Source organism: Mandrillus leucophaeus, unplaced genomic scaffold (genome assembly GCF_000951045.1).
Source record: "Mandrillus leucophaeus isolate KB7577 unplaced genomic scaffold, Mleu.le_1.0 Scaffold430, whole genome shotgun sequence".
Lineage (NCBI taxonomy): Eukaryota > Metazoa > Chordata > Mammalia > Primates > Cercopithecidae > Mandrillus > Mandrillus leucophaeus.
This window is the reverse complement of record NW_012104588.1, coordinates 697,064-717,371: the sequence shown is the minus strand read 5'-3', so window position 1 is coordinate 717,371 and position 20,308 is coordinate 697,064. Positions and strand designations below refer to the sequence as shown.

The window sequence follows — 20,308 nt, the reverse complement described above, 5'->3', positions numbered from 1 at the left end:
AAAAAAAAAAAAAAAAAAAAAATTGACAACAAAATATAGGGCCTACTTGGCAGAATTAGAGCCGTGGGGTCTCTGTCACCCTCCCATTGACAAAGGCCCTTCTGAACCATGGATCCTTTGTTTTTAGTAGTCAGCCTGCACCCCTTATACCTGGCTCAATCTTTAACATGTATGTGTCATATCGGTAATCAAAGCCCTGATGCTGCTTATTCTGGTATGTGAGTTTCTACCTCACCTTCTCCACGTCTTCGCTCTCCCAAGGCCTTCACTCCTCCAGGCTGGGCCTGTGATGCTCCATCCTTAGAATTTTGCATCCTCGTTCAGGCTTTTCTGTCGTCCTCAGCTGGCCACTTTTCTCCCTTTCCAACTATAGAAAAAAAAAGGGTTGGGTTTTTTATTTTTATTTTTAAGGGGCACCTCAAGTTCAGCCTGTTTGCATAGTTTTCCCTGTGTCCTGCAGTTCAGTGACTCTTTTTCTTAAACTTTTGTGTCACTTAACTACAGTGAACATTTGAAGACTTGCAAGAAAGAGTTCACATTTGCTAGCGTAAGCCGTTAGATGGAGGAGTTAGTATTTATAACAGCAAGGGCCTATGAGAGAGGTTCAGGGCATTTCCAGACAAAAAGAGGCAAGGGAGAAAGTAAATTTCCATGATCACGTTATCCATGACTAGGAAATGCACCCTTGTTAGATCCCTTTGAAAACGCAAACCCAGGTGGCTTTTTGTACAAAGCGTAATCAAGCATTTAAGATGTTCCACCTACACCTATTTACTGATCCTCTTTTATTGCTGGTGTCTGACATTTCATTACCAACCCAGAGAAATATTACCCAAGGCAGGAAAAAATTGACTTTGGAGAGGCATCAAAAAAAAATTTTCCCTCATGGTCACCTTATTTAGCCTTCCCGGAACTGAGTTTCATCTGGAAAGTTTTGCATGAAGAAATGTTTTCCCTTCCAGGACCTTCAGAATGAATGTGTCGTTCCAAGTTTAAAGGTTAATGATGCGTAAAAGAAATTCCGCAGAAATGAGCAAGGTTTGCCTTAATAAAAACATGAATACGCCTAGCAGTGTATGTCCCGTGACCCAGAAGGCAGGAAGAAGGCCCTGAGTCTCGGTTCACACAGAGGTGATGCTGACGGTAGACCTAAGGGGCTTTGTTTCCTTCTCACCTTGTCGCTCAGACCCAACTCGTTTGTCATCATCACGGCCAACCGGGTGCTGCACTGCAACGCCGACACGCCGGAGGAGATGCACCACTGGATAACCCTGCTGCAGCGGTCCAAAGGGGACACCAGAGTGGAGGGCCAGGAATTCATCGTGAGAGGTGACTGCCTGCCCTGCTTCCTTGGTCTGTTTAACAGGCTCCCCTTTCCACTTGCATATAGATATCTGCAGCATTTTCATTTTGAGCTGCTTTTCCCATTTTAACTGTTGGAGATTTTTTAAGTGATTTTTAATTTGTGACATGATAAATTGTTTCTAGAGGATTGTGTTTTTTGTTGCTAGTTGTGATTTTGTGCTTTTCTTTCGCGTAGTTCCGTTTACATCGAGTTGGGGTGACCGTGGTCTTTTTCTGACAAGTAGCTAGAAACCCCATCCATGTGTTGGCATTATGTGGATGATGGTATGGTCTTTGGGGTTTCTCCTCATAGATTTTAATTTACACTTTCATCTTTTTTTTCCAGGATGGTTGCACAAAGAGGTGAAGAACAGTCCAAAGATGTCTTCACTGAAACTGAAGAAACGGTGGTTTGTACTCACCCACAATTCCTTGGATTACTACAAGAGCTCAGAGAAGAATGCGCTGAAACTGGGGACCCTGGTCCTCAACAGCCTCTGCTCTGTCGTCCCCCCAGATGAGAAGATATTCAAAGAGACAGGTAACCAGGCTGGCTGCCCGAACCCTGAGCATCAGATCTTAAAGTCTGGGCTTGCTCCAGGCAAGGAGTAAGATTCCTTCCTAGTGGGTACTTTATTTCCCCCCAAAGAAGGCGTCTTCTTGGTTTATCTTCTAAGCCTGTCTGGGGTTAGCTATGTGACCACTTAGTGTTTAAGCCGTACGAGAGGTCTTGATTCATGGAGTGGTGGGTAGCAAGACTCTCGCAAGGACAAGAAAATGTCAACAGATGCAGGGCATCGTACAGGAAGCTTTGTTTTCATATACTCTGTTTTCATCCTTTTAATTTTTATTCTTATTCTTTTTGAGACAGGGTCTCACACTGTTGCCCAGGCTGTAGTGCAATGGTGCGATCATGGTTCACTACAGCCTTCCAAGACTGAAGCAATCCTCCCACCTCAGCCTCCCAAGGAGTAGCTAGGACTCCAGGCATGCACCATCGCACCGGGCTAATTTTATACTTTGTGGTGGAGGTTTTGCCATGTGGGCAGGCTGTTTTCTATCATTGTATGATGAGCGTCCTATACAACCTGTAAAAGAGAAGCCCTGACTGTCCATGAACTTAGCCTAGTAGCATAGAAAGCACACATGTAAATTAGAGGATTTCTTTTCATTTTTGTAGTATTATAAAAGTGTTTCCAGAAGATGGTTTATTTTGATGTTGCTGGTTGTGATCTTGTGCTTCCGTTTAACATAGTTGTTCCATTCGCGTCAGGTTTGGGTGATGGTTCGGACAGTTTGCCTCTGAACTCACACACTGCCAGGCACAAGTGCTGTCTTCTGAAGGGCGAGGCTAAGGAAAGGAAAGGAAGAAACGGGAAGTAAGAAGGAAAGTCAGAAATCGGAGAGAGTTTTCACTCCTGTTCCAGAGCCCAGAAAGAGACATTAACTTACCCTTTTCCCTTCCAGAGCCAGTTATCATTTATCTTCATATATTTCATGATGGGTTTATTGTTCTAATATTCATCTCCCCGTCTCAGCTGTAAATGTCACAGTGCAAGAGACAGTTTTTTCTTCATCACTAGATACCTAGTGCAGGGCAGGACACAGGTAGAAATTCAGCCAGTGTCTATTGAATTGAATAATTAAAGGGACTGAGGTCAGAGAGGACACAGGCATTGCCCCAGTCCCCGAGGTTGGCGTTGACATGCGTGTGCTGGGCACCCCTGCCATTGCAGGCTACTGGAACGTCACCGTGTATGGGCGCAAGCACTGTTACCGGCTCTACACCAAGCTGCTCAATGAGGCCACCCGGTGGTCCAGTGCCATTCAAAACGTGACCGACACCAAGGCCCCGATCGACACCCCCACCCAGCAGCTGATTCAAGACATCAAGGTAAGACAAGCCCATCAAGGTGGGTGATTACAGCTCAGAGCTTCTACCCTTAGAGCACTAAGACCGCAGCATTAGTGAAGCTCAATTTTCATTCTGTAATCAAAACCTAGTGCTTAGTTGGCCGGCACGGTGGCTCACGCCTGTAATTCCGGCACTTTGGAAGGCTGAGGCAGGTAGATCACTTGAGGTCAAGAGTTCGAGACCAACCTGGCTAACATGGTGAAACCATGTCTCTACTAAAAATACAAAAATTAGCCAGGTGTTAGTGACACATTCCTGTAATCCCAGCTACACAGGAGGCTGAGCCAGGAGACTTGCTTGAACCTTGGAGACAGAGGTTGCAGTGAGCAGAGATCATTCCACTGTACCCCAGCCTGGGCGACAGAGGGAGACTCCGTCTCAAAAAAACAAAACAAAAAACCAGCGCTTGGTTAAATTTATGTTTGAGTACCCTGCATTCAGCAATCTAAATGAGAAATTTTAGACCAAAAGTGTTTTATCTCTAGGGCAGTGTTAAATGTTTCCTAACACTTCCCTAGTGTTGAGTCACCCGATCCCACCTGCTGGGCTCTGTGGGCAGAAGGACGAGGTCTGCAGCTTGCACTGTGGGACTCCGTGCCCATGGGGATGTGGTGACCTGCGTGGGGGACCACGTGCCTTGTGTCAGGTTTCACCTCAGCCTCAGTTGGGGACCTTCTAGGAGTAACCCGCTAGTTCCATTGTCACTGTACAGTTTCCAGACCACACGAGTGAGTTCCCAAGGAGCCCTGGGTGGTCTAGAAGAACACCTGGCATCCCTCTCGGACACGGGCAAACTCCCAGAAGCTCCTGAGTCTCGATACTAACACTGAGCGTGTTACATTATAAATTCCTGTTTATAAGTAAGTGTAGTGGCTCAGTAAATGTATGTGAGGTGAAGGAACGAATGGTTGCATGGCAGCCCTGAGCGGGGATTCTTACCCTCACTTTTCGGAAATGGAACGCTGACGGGGAATGTTCTGGTTGCATTGCCCACGTAGCTGGTCAGTCCCAGGTGCAGAACCAAGTCAAGGGAGACTGTTGGCCCTCCAAGCAGTCCTGCAGGCAGATTCCCAGGACAAAGGACAGAGGTGGGGCTGTGACAGAGAAGGTACTAGAATGATGGTGAGGCAGGTATTTTACTGAGGGACAGCAAAGGAAATTAGCTAACCAGATCCAAGAGGGAATTCAGCTTTTGTGGAGGTGGGAGAGGATCTAATCCATCAGTGGTGGATAATTTTCCATCCAAGTCAAATTGGCCTCCTGATTCCAAAGTGTTATGTTCTCTGGGTGTTCGGAACCAGATTCTGGCAAGCCAGTTGTTTTTTGTTTTTTGTTTGTCCATGAAATTGTTTGAATCATTTTGAATTTAGACATTAAAAGAATAAATATAATTTTTCAAATACAAAGCTATGCTTCTTAAGAAATGAGTCAGGTTACCCTAAATCAGTCCATAGAAATTATTTAAGTAATTAAAAAAATTTTTTGTGCCCTTCAATTGGGTATTACTGAAAAAGTTTTATAGTGGAAATGAAATTGCCACGATAGAATGATTCATTACCTCTCCTCCAACTTTTCTATTTAAGGTTCTAAAAGTAACTTTGTTTTTTTCATATCCCAGATGAACATTTTAGGAGCACAAGTACATGATGATGAAATTCCGTGAGAGACTTTCTTACGTTTCAAGGGTGGAAGGGCGGGCAGGCACGTAGAAGGACGGTCTCCCCAAGAATATATTAATATGTGTAGTTTTCAGGTATAGAGAGAATAGAAAACAGCAATTCAAGAACTAGCAAAATGTGCTTATGAAATGAACTATAGATAAAAATAACATGATTTAGCTACTGATGGCTAAAGCAATAAAAGAAGATCAGATTAACTTTTTAATTTTGCTTTTCTGTTTTTTATAGAGACAGGGCCTCACTATGTTGCCCAGGCTGGTCTTGAACTCCTGGGCCCAACTGATCCTCCTGCCTTAGGCTCTCAAAATGCACAGGCATGAGCCACTGTGCCTGCCCAGCCTAGATTAAATTGTTTTTTTCTTTTTTTTTTTTTGAGATGGAGTCTCACTCTGTCAGCCAGGCTGGAGTGCCATGGCGCAATCTTGGCTCACTGCAAGCTCCGCCTCCCGGGTTCAAGCAATTATCCTGCCTCCGCCTCCTGAGTAGCTGGGATTACAGGTGCCCGCCACCACGCCCAGCTAATTTTCATATTTTTAGTGGAGACAAGGTTTCACCATGTTGGTCAGGCTGGTCTCAAACTCCTGACCTCATGATCCACCTGCATCAGTCTCCCAAAGTGCTGGGATTACGGGTGTGAGCCACCGCGCCCTGCCGAGATGAAATTTTTTAAGTGTATGTAATCTCCAGGGGAGAAAATTTAAAATCACATGGGGAAGTGCATGTGCGAGAAACTAAGAAATGAGCTGTAGGCCGGGTGCAGTGGCTCACACTTGTAATCCCAGCACTTTGGGAGGCCGAGGCGGGCGGATCACAAGGTCAGGAGATCGCGACCATCCTGGCTAATACGGTGAAACTCTGTCTCTACTAAAAAATACAAAAAATTAGCTGGGCGTGGCAGCGGGTGCCTGTAGTCCCAGCTACTGGGGAGGCTGAGGCAGGAGAATGGCATGAACCCGGGAGGTGGAGCTTGCAGTGAGCCCAGACCGGGCCACTGCACTCCAGCCCAGGTGACAGAGCCAGACTCCATCTCATAAGAAAAAAAGAAATGAGCTGTAAGAATGTATTTTTGTGACTTGTCTTCAAACACAGATTATGAGTATCTTCGTGCATGAAATCACCTAACACTGGATTTCCACCATCTTTGCCCCACTAGGTTTATGGATGTTTGAGACTCTTGAAAAATATTTATATGTAGGAAAATACAGTTGATTTTGTTCCTTTAGGTCCAGGTTTCTTACAATAAGCTTGCTTGCTTTATTTTTAGGAGAACTGCCTGAACTCGGATGTGGTGGAACAGATTTACAAGCGGAACCCGATCCTTCGATACACCCATCACCCCTTGCACTCTCCACTCCTGCCCCTTCCGTACGGGGACATAAATCTCAACTGTAAGTCCAGAGTTCCACCCCGACTCTTCAGAGACCATGATTCCACTTGCCCTGCTAGCTCTTTAGCTTAACACAGTAGCATTTGTTTTTAGCTCAAAGACTCTCTTATTCATCATGACTTGGAAGGAAAAGAGGAAATATACTTAGATTCATTACTAAAGCAAGACTTCTAGAGTGTGGTAGTAGTAATGCTAAGATTGATTGCTGTAGTAAAAGAAGAGATTTAAAGGAGTCAGAAATGCCAGCTCTCCTCATGAACTGAGAGTAGCCTTTTTTTTTTTTTTTGAGACAGTCTTACTATGTCACCCAGGCTGGGGTGCGGTGGTGCAATCTCCGTTCATTGCAACCTCTGCCTCCCAGGTTTAAGTCGTTCTCCTGCCTCAGCTTCCCAAGTAGCTGGGATTACAGGCACCCGTCACCACATCCAGCTAATTTTTGTATTTTTAATAGAGAGAGGGTTTCGCCATATTGCCCAGGCTGGTCTTGAACTCTTGGCCTGAAGTGACCCGCCTGCCTCAGCCTCCCAAAGTGCTGAGATTACAGGTGTGAGCCGTTGCACCTGGCCAAGTAGCCAGACAACCAGAGCCTAAGTAATCTTGCATTCCAAAAAAGGATTTTGTTCAGCAACAGATTACCTTTTAAGTAAGCATTTTATGTGGTAAGAAGTTCAATTAGATAACAAAACAGTGTCACCTGACCCACCTCTGTGCTTTTAGATCTGTGTTCAGCTGACTGAGATGTATAGGGAGTGTGGTGGGCATTGCATCTGTCCTCCTCATTTACTCCTTTGTCTTCACTACTGCTCCCATTGTGCCCACGCCCTATTCTGAACCCCTCGGGTGACTTCTGTATTTGCTTTGCTTGTCGTAGTGCTTAAAGACAAAGGCTATACCACCCTTCAGGATGAGGCCATCAAGATATTCAATTCCCTGCAGCAACTGGAGTCCATGTCTGACCCGATTCCAATAATCCAGGGCATCCTACAGACAGGGCATGACCTGCGGCCTTTGCGGGACGAGCTGTACTGCCAGCTCATCAAACAGACCAACAAAGTGCCCCACCCCGGCAGTGTGGGCAACCTGTACAGCTGGCAGATCCTGACATGCCTGAGCTGCACCTTCCTGCCGAGTCGAGGGATTCTCAAGTATCTCAAGTTCCATCTGAAAAGGTAAATAAAGCATGTGGGCACGGGAGATGAGCTGGGCAGAGCTGCTCACGCAGGTGGGGCGCTGGGTCCTCGCTCGGATAAAGAGGCTCTTGAGCAGAAGGCACCTCTAGTAGGACAGGGACTTCTGGGTCAGACTCGTGGGTTGCCTGAGCAAGCTTACAGAATGCTGCCATCCTTTTTCTTTTTAAGCCTCACAAAGTTATTTCAGGGACCAAATCACCTTGGGTGTAATGTCCTAATGTATAGGAGATTGGATCAATCCATTAATTACCACTACTCTATATTAAAAAAAAAAAAAAAACTTGGATATTTGTTCCAGATCAAAGAGGTAGAAACAATCTGATTGAGATTTTGATTAGCTATAGAAAAAGAAATTTCTTTTTTTTTTTTTGTTTTTTGTTTTTTGAGACAGTTTTGCTCTTGTTGCCCAGGCTAGAGTGCAATGGCATGATCTCGGTCACTGCAACCTCCGCCTCCCGGGTTCAAGCGATTCTCCTGCCTCAGCCTCCCAAGTATCTGAGATTACAGGCACCCGCCACAATGCCTGGCTAGTTTTTCTGTATTTTTAGTAGAGACAGGGTTTCACTATGTTGGCTGGGCTGGTCTCCAACTGCTGACCTCAGGTGATCCACCCGCCTCTGCCTCCCAAAGTGCTGGGATTACAGGTGTGAGCCACGGCACCTGGCCAAGAATTTTCATATGATAGTATGAGGCATGACCCTTTCAAGTATTAACAATACTGCAGAGGTGAGTTGGCAGCAGTTGCTCCCACTGAGACATTCGCTCTTTAGGGGTTTTTTGTATTTAAATTGAACTGCACAGAATGAAGCGGGCCCTTGCCAAGAAGTCACTGGTGCTTGCTCCATTCACCAGTGGGGGACCATTCACCGCTTTGGTCTACAGACCCTTGACACAGCCCAGTTCCCAGCAGCCTAAAAATGAACAGTTATTGTTTGTCTCCTAGGATACGGGAACAGTTTCCAGGAACCGAGATGGAAAAATACGCTCTCTTCACTTACGAATCTCTTAAGAAAACCAAATGCCGAGAGTTTGTGCCTTCCCGAGATGAAATAGAAGCTCTGATCCACAGGCAGGAAATGACATCCACGGTCTATTGCCATGGTGGAGGCTCCTGCAAGATCACCATCAACTCCCACACCACCGCTGGGGAGGTGAGGAGAGGCGGCGGCTGCTTGTTCTGTTAGATGGTTTGCTGCAGATACGCCCGGGTCAGGAACATCGTGCGGCGTTAGAGCGGCTGTCCTGCACAGCTGCAATTTGCTTAGTACAGCTGCTCAGTACTAAGGAAATGCATGTAACCCACAAGCAACCACATGAATATAGAGAGAAAAATAAGATGAGTGGAATCACAGAGATAAAGTACGTGAGACATAATCTTGTTAATCTGAGAAGCAGCTGAGGGTCTAGCAGAGCTGCAGACCTGGCTCAGGTCCAGCCACTTTGATGAGGGTTTATTGTGGTGCTTCTGCAACAAAGTGTTTCTGTGTGCCACATGACTAGCTAGATGAATATCAGACGAACACATTTTCTTATTTAAATTTGAACTTACTCTTATAAAACTAATTGGCCAAAAGGGTAATCCAATAACCACCCTCAACCCCACCCCCAAGGCTTCCTGTGCAAAAAAAAAAAAAACCATCATCTGGAGTCTCTGTTGTTCCTTCGAGTTCATACATGTATCAGATAAAAGACAGGACTGCAGCTTTTCACCCACTTTTCCGGTTAATATAGGTTTGCAAGAAATCAGCCCAGCATCTGCCTCTACCAGTGGGCAAAATACCCTGGGTTCTTTTTGGCAAGAAAGAGATAAATCTGATTTCCAGAGAACAAGGGGAAATAGTACTTTTGAAATTCTGCGATGACCACACGGGTAACATTTTGAGGAAGCTGCTTGGAGACGCCCTGGTGCCGGCAGCGCCCTCTGGGATCTGGTGATGGCACATCTGGGAACACGTGTTGGGGCCGCAGCCTGTGGAACTGAAGGCCCCTGGTGTGTCTTCCAGGTGGTGGAGAAGCTGATCCGAGGCCTCGCCATGGAGGACAGCAGGAACATGTTTGCTTTGTTTGAATACAACGGCCACGTCGACAAAGCCATTGAAAGTCGAACCGTTGTGGCTGATGTCTTAGCAAAGTTTGAAAAGTAAGTTCCTTTCCCCTACTGTGTCAGAAGAGCAAATACGAGAAATTACAGAGCAGGGTTGAGGGTTTGAACTTCCATTCCGTTTTTGGCTTCACAGTGTATTGGAGTTAGTTTTATTTTACCTGGGTTGATGCCTGTTTTAACTTTGCATATCTGCTAGCTATTTTTCTCGATTCCTAGATAAAGCCATGGTCTTACATGATGTAACTTGTCAGTGGTTTTTTACCCCATTCCTTTTCTCAGTTCCATATTGGACCTGTCTGGGTATTTCTTGATATTTTAGGTTTCCAGTTGCCATTAGCTTTGAAATTGGGCTGACTGACTGAAGTCAACTCATAAACTCTTGAAACTATGTTTTATATCTACAACATAAAATGGACCTACGATTTTTGGGGTTTTTTTTGAGACAGTGTCACTCTGTTGCCCAGGCTGGAGTGCAGTGGCACAATCTCGGCTCACTGCAACCTCTGCCTCCTGGGTTCAAGCGATTCTCCTGCCTCAGCCTCCCAAGTATCTGAGATTACAGGCACCCGCCACAATGCCTGGCTAGTTTTTCTGTATTTTTAGTAGAGACAGGGTTTCACTATGTTGGCTGGGCTGGTCTCCAACTGCTGACCTCAGGTGATCCACCCGCCTCTGCCTCCCAAAGTGCTGGGATTACAGGTGTGAGCCACGGCACCTGGCCAAGAATTTTCATATGATAGTATGAGGCATGACCCTTTCAAGTATTAACAATACTGCAGAGGTGAGTTGGCAGCAGTTGCTCCCACTGAGACATTCGCTCTTTAGGGGTTTTTTGTATTTAAATTGAACTGCACAGAATGAAGCGGGCCCTTGCCAAGAAGTCACTGGTGCTTGCTCCATTCACCAGTGGGGGACCATTCACCGCTTTGGTCTACAGACCCTTGACACAGCCCAGTTCCCAGCAGCCTAAAAATGAACAGTTATTGTTTGTCTCCTAGGATACGGGAACAGTTTCCAGGAACCGAGATGGAAAAATACGCTCTCTTCACTTACGAATCTCTTAAGAAAACCAAATGCCGAGAGTTTGTGCCTTCCCGAGATGAAATAGAAGCTCTGATCCACAGGCAGGAAATGACATCCACGGTCTATTGCCATGGTGGAGGCTCCTGCAAGATCACCATCAACTCCCACACCACCGCTGGGGAGGTGAGGAGAGGCGGCGGCTGCTTGTTCTGTTAGATGGTTTGCTGCAGATACGCCCGGGTCAGGAACATCGTGCGGCGTTAGAGCGGCTGTCCTGCACAGCTGCAATTTGCTTAGTACAGCTGCTCAGTACTAAGGAAATGCATGTAACCCACAAGCAACCACATGAATATAGAGAGAAAAATAAGATGAGTGGAATCACAGAGATAAAGTACGTGAGACATAATCTTGTTAATCTGAGAAGCAGCTGAGGGTCTAGCAGAGCTGCAGACCTGGCTCAGGTCCAGCCACTTTGATGAGGGTTTATTGTGGTGCTTCTGCAACAAAGTGTTTCTGTGTGCCACATGACTAGCTAGATGAATATCAGACGAACACATTTTCTTATTTAAATTTGAACTTACTCTTATAAAACTAATTGGCCAAAAGGGTAATCCAATAACCACCCTCAACCCCACCCCCAAGGCTTCCTGTGCAAAAAAAAAAAAAACCATCATCTGGAGTCTCTGTTGTTCCTTCGAGTTCATACATGTATCAGATAAAAGACAGGACTGCAGCTTTTCACCCACTTTTCCGGTTAATATAGGTTTGCAAGAAATCAGCCCAGCATCTGCCTCTACCAGTGGGCAAAATACCCTGGGTTCTTTTTGGCAAGAAAGAGATAAATCTGATTTCCAGAGAACAAGGGGAAATAGTACTTTTGAAATTCTGCGATGACCACACGGGTAACATTTTGAGGAAGCTGCTTGGAGACGCCCTGGTGCCGGCAGCGCCCTCTGGGATCTGGTGATGGCACATCTGGGAACACGTGTTGGGGCCGCAGCCTGTGGAACTGAAGGCCCCTGGTGTGTCTTCCAGGTGGTGGAGAAGCTGATCCGAGGCCTCGCCATGGAGGACAGCAGGAACATGTTTGCTTTGTTTGAATACAACGGCCACGTCGACAAAGCCATTGAAAGTCGAACCGTTGTGGCTGATGTCTTAGCAAAGTTTGAAAAGTAAGTTCCTTTCCCCTACTGTGTCAGAAGAGCAAATACGAGAAATTACAGAGCAGGGTTGAGGGTTTGAACTTCCATTCCGTTTTTGGCTTCACAGTGTATTGGAGTTAGTTTTATTTTACCTGGGTTGATGCCTGTTTTAACTTTGCATATCTGCTAGCTATTTTTCTCGATTCCTAGATAAAGCCATGGTCTTACATGATGTAACTTGTCAGTGGTTTTTTACCCCATTCCTTTTCTCAGTTCCATATTGGACCTGTCTGGGTATTTCTTGATATTTTAGGTTTCCAGTTGCCATTAGCTTTGAAATTGGGCTGACTGACTGAAGTCAACTCATAAACTCTTGAAACTATGTTTTATATCTACAACATAAAATGGACCTACGATTTTTGGGGTTTTTTTTGAGACGGAGTCTTGCTCTGTCACCCAGGCTGAAGTGCAGTGACACAACCTTGGCTAACTGCAACCTCTGCCTCCTGGGTTCAAGCAATTCTCCTGCCTCAGCCTCCCGAGTAGCTGGGATTACGGGCACGTACCACCACGCCCAGCTAATGTTTGTAGTTTTAGTACAGATGGGGTTTGGCCATGTTGGCCAGGCTAGTCCCAAACTCCTGACCTCAGGTGATCTGCCCACCTGGGCCTCCCAAAGTTCTGGGATTACAGGGGTGAGCCACCGCACCCAGCCTATAATAGACCTACGATATTTGATCTGTGACTTCATATTGTCTAAGTAGCACGGAAGGTATTCCTGCTTAGTATAAACACAGCCCTCATACAAGAATATTCACATCAGTTCTTATAAATGTTCTCATAATGTATCTGGGGCTTGGTAGAGGTAATAAAGAAACAGGCTTTTGTTTCTTTTCTTCCCGTGAACTCAGCATAATGCTTAGCTGGTACTAATTCGAATGCGGCTCTCAGAAAACACTTGTTAGCTGGTTTAACCAGAGGCTGTCTGCTTGTTTTCTTAAAGCAAAATCAGGGTGAAAGTACGTTTTTCACTCTGTTTATTTCTCTGTCCCCATCTCTATCCACTGTTATCTGGGCCTGGACAGAATGTCTGTGTCCTTAGAATACACCATGTAAAGTCGGCTCCCTGCGGGTCACCGAAGGCCCCTCTCGTTCGTTTTCTGAGCCTCTCTTGACTCCTGTCTGTAGGCTGGCTGCCACGTCCGAGGTGGGGGACCTGCCATGGAAATTCTACTTCAAACTTTACTGCTTCCTGGACACAGACAACGTGCCGAAAGACAGTGTGGAATTTGCGTTTATGTTTGAACAGGTAAAAGGAATAGTTAGAAACAGATTTCTTTGCGGGCAAGCAAGGGTGAAACCAGTTCATACTTAGCCTTGTAAGTTAACTGGTACCTTAGAAATGAGGCACACCTGTAGATTTCCCGGCCAAGACAAGGCCCAGCTGCTCTTTCATTCGTCTATAGAATGAAACCTGCTACACATTGCATTTGAACCACCATTCCAGGAACCGTTCTAGTTGACAGGAGAGAGACCATCAGGAATAAAATATATGACGTGTGTTAGAGGGTATCTGTGCTAGGGATAAAATTAAATTGAAAGCAATGAGCAGGGGTGAGGGTGCAGTTTTAACCCAGGGCAGTCAGGGAAGGTGAGTATGAGAGAAACCCTGATGAAATGAGGGAGGAAGCGTTGTGGGCATCCCATGGCACGGCAGTGCGTTGACCAGAAAGCTGTTGACTGTCTCCTTTCAGGCCCACGAGGCGGTTATCCATGGCCACCATCCAGCCCCAGAAGAAAACCTCCAGGTTCTTGCCGCCCTGCGACTCCAGTATCTGCAGGGGGATTATACTCTGCACGCTGCCATCCCACCTCTCGAAGAGGTTTATTCCCTGCAGAGACTCAAGGCCCGCATCAGTCAGTCAACCAAAACCTTCACCCCTTGTGAGCGGCTGGAGAAGAGGCGGACGAGCTTCCTGGAGGGGACCCTGAGGCGGAGCTTCCGGACAGGGTCCGTGGTCCGCCAGAAGGTCGAGGAGGAGCAGATGCTGGACATGTGGATTAAGGAAGAGGTCTCCTCTGCTCGAGCCAGTATCATTGACAAGTGGAAGAAATTTCAGGGAATGAACCAGGAACAGGCCATGGCCAAGTACATGGCCTTGATCAAGGAGTGGCCTGGCTATGGCTCGACGCTGTTTGACGTGGAGGTGAGAAGTGGCTGCCGTGTGTCGGGGTGGGCGGGGTGCCGGCATCTGAGAACATGGATCATGGCCAAGTTCATATGGAGGAGAAGACAAGATGGAGCACTTTGCTCTCTCAACCTTTTTTATTCGAGCCCCCTAAATTGTACCATTAACACCTCCCTTCTCCTCACAGTTTCTCCTCTCCTTTGTAGTAAATGCATCTGTAATATTAGGAATGAATGCAAAATTAAGACGTCATCTATTCTTTTACTACCCTTCCTTAGGGAAGCTATAGATCTAATTTTTTAAACACTGATAAAAATCTACATTTAAAAAAATTTATAGCTATATATACAAATTAGAAACTGTGGATATACTTGCATTTTACTTGTTTTTTCTTTACAACCCTGTGTTTGAAAGAATGTGTTTCATAATGGAATTTAGCCATTAGCATCAACCCAGTACTGATTTTTTTTTTTTAAGTAGACCACTTACTGAAAAGCAGTCTTACTAATGGTATAGATGAGAGTTTGGCAAACTGGTCTGTGGGTCAGATCTTGCCTGCCTCCTTTTTTCTGATGTTTTATCGGAACACAGCCAAGCTCATTCCTTTAGATACATTCTCTGGCTATTTTTGTGCAGAGTTGAGTAGTTGTGACAGAGACAACGTGATCCACAAAGTCTAAAAATCTTTCCTATGTGGCCCTTAATTGATACGTTTGCCAGCTCCTGGTCTAAATTAGTTTTTTTTTTTTTTTTTTTTGATGATCGCAGTAATTCTGCATGTTATCCGATGACTTTAAATTGAGGGTCTGTAAAAATCTAAATATTGATTGTATATTCTAGGATCCATTAATGGCTTTTCATTGGGTGATGTTTTTGGTTTGGTTGGTTGGTTCAATGAAGTTTGTTTTTAAGTATAAAAAAATCAGGTGTTTTGTACAAAGCCATGATTCCACTTCTCCCTGACAAGGAATAGGTAATAATAGCAGTTAAACTCTTGGCTTCCTGCAAAACGTGAGCTGTGGATTAGTATAGAAAGCTACTGGCTTTTGCATGGAGAATGCAGAGAATGTCTGGTTATTAGGGATACAAACTCAGGACTCTTTTCAGTGTCCCCAATTTATAACCCTCCTGCTTGTCCAGGTTTGGATCAGCCCTGTGTTGTTAGCCCCTACATATGGGCTCTTACTGTCTTCCACCAATCTGTGTGTACAGTTACACCAAAACCAGTCAAGACCCTGTTCCCACTCTGCACATGGAAGGCCACTGCTGCTCCTTGTCAAGAGGAGCCAGAACTGCTCAGCATGCGTGATGTGGAGAATTTCCCTCTGTGATCCTAGATTTTGTATTTGAAGACTAACCATCCGCAAAGAGGACTGGAGGCAGAACTGGAGATATTAAAAGTCGACTTGTCTTGAGGAGGGGAGCTTCCTTCAGTCCCCTGGCCAGCATGTGCATTACCAGGCCACTTCCATGTCACTAAACCAAACAGCTAGTAGAATAATGCCAAGAAGTGGAGGGTCAAAGCAAGATGTTAGACCCTGCCAGTTAGTGAGCTTTTCCCAAATGCATGAGATTAACTAGTTAGAAATCAATCAGGATAGCCAGAGAGGTGCCGTTTCTCGTATTTCATGCCCCTCCATGCATGCACGCACATCGAATGTATTTATATTTAATCTTCTGTGCAGAGGACTTCACTCAAAGCCTGTCTTACGGTTTAGATGCTGTTGCCAACCATTTCGTGACTTAACTCTTCTGTTGACTTTCTTGCCCACCAGTGCAAGGAAGGTGGCTTCCCTCAGGAACTCTGGTTGGGTGTCAGTGCGGATGCCGTCTCCGTCTACAAGCGTGGGGAGGGGAAACCACTGGAAGTCTTCCAGTATGAACACATCCTCTCTTTTGGGGCACCCCTGGCGAATACGTACAAGATCGTGGTCGATGAAAGGGAGCTGCTCTTTGAAACCAGTGAGGTAAGAGGCAAAGCAAGTTCATCTTTTTATTCATGGTCTTGACAAGACAGGAAAACAAGACCCCATTTCCTCATGCCTTTGACCAGGTCATTTTCTTTGAATATTTTTCTTTAAAACACGAAAATACAGTGTGGTGGTCCCTTTCCAGCTGCTGGTTCCCTACAGGCTAAAATCTGAGAACCCTGTATTTCTTCTGTATACTTTTGCAACAGAGGAATTTGGTTCCATTGTGTCACGGAGTCTTACCCTTGGAGGAAAGGAAGAGAAAGGGAAGTGACATAGATGTCCATGAAAAAGTATATTCTTTGCAACAAAACCTTATGAAAATTAGTTAAAAATTACGGCAGTGTCAGAGCTGTGAGATGCGTTTCTGGTGGCCTCTTGAGACCAGGAGGAAGCCGGGAACATGACCATCCTAGGTGCAGCTCATTCTAGACTGTGAAACCACACACACTAAAAGGCCTCTAAATATATATACTACCAGCTTCAAAGTTTAAACAGTATAATACAAGAAGCTTATTGAGGCTTCCACAAAGGGAACAGCTAGCAATCCAACGTGGTGAGTGGAGAGGAGTCACTTGCTGCCTGGTTCGGAATGGAGAGGCGGTGAGGAGGGCGTTCCAGGTGCTTGGAGGATGTGGCATTGTGGGTTCCTTAGGCTGATGGGGAGACGTGCAGTGAGAGGGAAGAGGGTAGGGAGCCCTTGACTCAAGGGTCCCAGGTGCCAGACTGCAGGATTTGGTGAGATCCAGTAGACAACAAGGAACCACTATGGGATCTTTGATTGTACATGGCATAACAGTGAATTTACAGACAGTGATCTCTGGGGTGGGACTGGAAGGGAAGAGAGCAAGCAGGGAAATGGAAGCCAGTTATGATGCCTGCACGGGGTCCAGGCCAGCTGTGAGAAGGAGTGGCAATGACAGGGACACCATGGGAGGGAGCTAATGGAGATCCCAGCTGGAGGGGTGGCTGGTACGGAGCAGAAGCGGGCCTGGTGTCTGGGGAGCTGGCCGCTCTCCCAGCCCCTAGGGCCTCAGTTATCTTGTTTCTTCAGCTGCATCCTAAGGAGTTGACTAGAATTAGATGATCCGGTCTTTAAAGGCTGTAATTATGGACTCTGTCATTTCACATTTATTTTAAGCGGGGATAGTAATCCTAGCACTGTTGACACTAAGTAACTTCAGCTTCCTTGGGTAGCTCTGTATTTTAATGTGCAAAATCTGACAGTTTACATCAAGCCAAGTTGGCACGTTTGTGTGAAAGAACCACCAGGTGGTGCACATTGTATTTGGAAAAGCCGAGATTCCACCTCTCCCTGATGAGGAAGGTGAAAGCAGCTAAATTTCTGGCTTCCTGCAAAATGGGAGCTGTGGATTAGCACGGAAAGCTATGGGAGGGTGCCCAGGGAATGTCTGGTTATTAGGCAGGGCCCTTTGCCTGGGGCAGACTCGTGACCATGTGTTGGTTCTGCTTCCCTGCTGGGCAGGTGGTGGATGTGGCCAAGCTCATGAAAGCCTACATCAGCATGATCGTGAAGAAGCGCTACAGCACGACACGCTCCGCCAGCAGCCAGGGCAGCTCCAGGTGAAGGCGGGACGGAGCCCACCTGTCTTTGCTACCTGAACGCACCACCCTCTGGCCTCGGCTGGCTCCAGTGTGCCATGCCCAGCCGAAACACAGAGCTGCCCAGGCTTTCTGGAAGCTTCTGGTTGGAGGGAGGTGTCTCTGAGGATCCTTTTGCCTGCCGACTTCAATGATCCTGTATTAAGCTGTCAACCTTAACAGTCTGCACAGTTTCCAAAGCTTTACTACTCTTAGAGGACACATGCCTTAAAAAAGGAGGGGAGGAACCATGCTGCCACCAAAGCAGCCGGAAGTGCCTTAACTTGTGGAACCAACACTAATCGACCCTAACTGTGCTACTGAAGGGAACTGCCTTCCCCTCCTTCTCGGGGAGACTTACAGAGCGTGGAAGGGGGGCATTCTCTGTCAATGATGCGCTAACCTCCCAACCTGATTTCCCCGAATCTGAGGGAAGGTGAGGGAGTAGGGAGGGGATAGAGAGCCCGAGGGGACTGTGTGTCTGAGCTGGAGTGCTGCGGGCAGCCTTTCTCATGGAATGACATGATCAACGTTTTTCTTTGTTTCATCTTTTAAGTGTACGTGCTTGCCTGTTCATGCATGTGTTCATAAACTCAACACTTTAATCATGGTTTCATGAGCATTAAAAAGCAAAGGGAAAAAGGATGTGCAATGGTGTACACAGTCTGTCTGTATATTTTTAATAGTGCAGAGCTATAGTCTCAATTGTTACTTTATAAGGTGGTTTTATTAACAAACCGGAATCCTGGATTTTCCTGTCTTTGCTGTATTTTGAAAAACACGTGTTGACTCCATTTTGTTTTACATGTAGCAAAGTCTGCATCTGTGTCTGCTGTATTATAAACAGATACGCAGCCTACAAGATAACTGTATTTATAAACTACTCTTCAACAGCTGGCTCCAGTGCTGGTTTTAGAACAAGAATGAAGCCATTTCGGAGTCTTTCATGTCTAAAAGATTTAAGTTAAAGTGTTACTTGGAAGGTTAAATTGTATCCCTCTGGATCGATTACAGGTAAAACCATGTTGACTATGGGGTAGAGACGCTGCATTCCAGAAATGTCTTAACATTTGAGTGAACCTTTAAAGGACCCTGACATTAAATGCTGAGGCTTTAGTAAAATACACACGTATTTTATCCCAAGTTCATAATGGTGGTCTGACCAAGGCACCTGTAAATAAATCAGCATTTATGACCAGAAGAAAAATAATCTGGTCTTGGACTTCTATTTTTATATGGAAAAGTTTTAAAGACTTGGGCCAGCTAGGTCTACCCACACAAGAAATTTGCCTTGTCCCGTTGTGCACAACCCTGCAAAACTGTTGGCTCACAGGTCTGACAATAAAAGATACTAGCTAACACGCTGTGTGTTTCCTTTATCAGAGGAGGCTCGAAATGCCATGGAGGGGAGGCTTATTTTTGTTTTGGCTTTGTGGTGGGTTTTTTTTTCTTTAGAGACAGAGTCTCTGTTGCCCAGGCTGGAGTACAGTGGTGTGATCTCGGCTCACTGCAGCCTCTGCCTCCTGGGTTCTAGCGATCCTCCGGTCTCAGCCTCCCAAGGAGCTGGGACTACAGGTGAGCACCACCATGCCTGGCTTTTGTATTTTTAGTAGAAATGGGGTTTCACCATGTTGGCCAGGCTGGTCTCGAACTCCTGACCTCAAGTGATCCATCTGCCTCAGCCTCCCACAGTGCTGGGGATTACAGGTGTGAGCTACCGCGCCCGGCTGGCTTTTTGGTGTTAATGCTGGGGTTTCAGTGTCTGGGCTTGGTGTTTTTTTCATGGACTTGCTCACCAGGTCCACACACAGAACTGCAGCTGTCTCCACTGCTCTTGTAGACACTGAGTGTGACTTCAAGAAAGCCAAGAGGCAGAAGAAGGGACTGATAAATGAAGTCACACACAGCTGAGGACTTGAAATGTGTTTATGTCAGACAGTCTCCTGTGTCAGCCCCAAAGGGTGCCTGATCTTGAAACCCCAGATCCTAGAACCTGCCTGCACTTCCCTGTGGAGCAGAATACACAGGTAGGTGGTTTGGTTGCCTATGTACCCAAACCACCAGACCAGGCGTCTGGCATGAGCAAGCGCCACTTCCCTTGCAGACCACCGACTCCCACCTCTGCTCATGCTCACAAATAGCTTCTTCCCATTCTGCAGGGATTGGGATGGAACCTGAAGCCAGGTGCTGCCTGGATCCTGTGCCCCCCACCCAGGGACCGAAGGAAGGCTGGCAAAGACTAGGATATGTGTTCTCTTTTTATTTTAGGCCCAGAGAGAATTTGACAGAAGTCTTTCTACTGCACACCTCTCAGGATTCCCTCTGTGACTTAATTTACTCTGGAAGACTGTCCCCCGCCCTCAATTACAGATGGGGAAATAGGCAAGGAAAGGCATGACTCAGTTAGGGGGTTAGAGCAGCACCATAGTTAGAACGTAGATTTACGCGTGAGCCTTTGCGTGGCATAGTTGTGGTTTTGTTTTTAGCCTCTTATTTAGAAATAATTACAGACTCAGAGAAAGTTGTAACAGAACATACAGGGAGGCCTGCGTGCCCTTCACTCAGTTACCCCAGTGGTGACATCTCCTATCACTGTAGAGCAGCATCACAGCTAACAAAGTACCACTGAGTTTCCCGCAGCCACGGAACCTATTCCAATTTTACTGGTTTTACGTGCACTTCTTGGGGTGTGTGATGTCAGTAGCTTTGAACAAGGTCAATGAAGTGCAGTCGTCCCTTGCTATCCAAGGAACATTGGTTCTG

General features: G+C 46.1%; 1 protein-coding gene across 1 annotated transcript in view; it reads left to right on the top strand.

Moving 5' to 3' along the window:
- MYO10 (myosin X) overlaps positions 1-18,906 on the top strand; it is a 362,468-nt gene extending 343,562 nt beyond the window's left edge. The window contains exons 31-41 of the mRNA XM_011993607.1: positions 1,187-1,329; positions 1,691-1,885; positions 3,081-3,238; positions 6,203-6,326; positions 7,197-7,494; positions 8,459-8,666; positions 9,519-9,655; positions 12,973-13,093; positions 13,539-13,991; positions 15,749-15,940; positions 17,430-18,906. Coding sequence (XP_011848997.1) covers positions 1,187-1,329; positions 1,691-1,885; positions 3,081-3,238; positions 6,203-6,326; positions 7,197-7,494; positions 8,459-8,666; positions 9,519-9,655; positions 12,973-13,093; positions 13,539-13,991; positions 15,749-15,940; positions 17,430-17,531 — 2,131 coding nt within the window. The 3' untranslated portion in view covers positions 17,532-18,906. The remainder of the gene's footprint in view (positions 1-1,186; positions 1,330-1,690; positions 1,886-3,080; positions 3,239-6,202; positions 6,327-7,196; positions 7,495-8,458; positions 8,667-9,518; positions 9,656-12,972; positions 13,094-13,538; positions 13,992-15,748; positions 15,941-17,429) is intronic.
- The last annotated feature ends 1,402 nt before the right edge of the window (positions 18,907-20,308 follow it).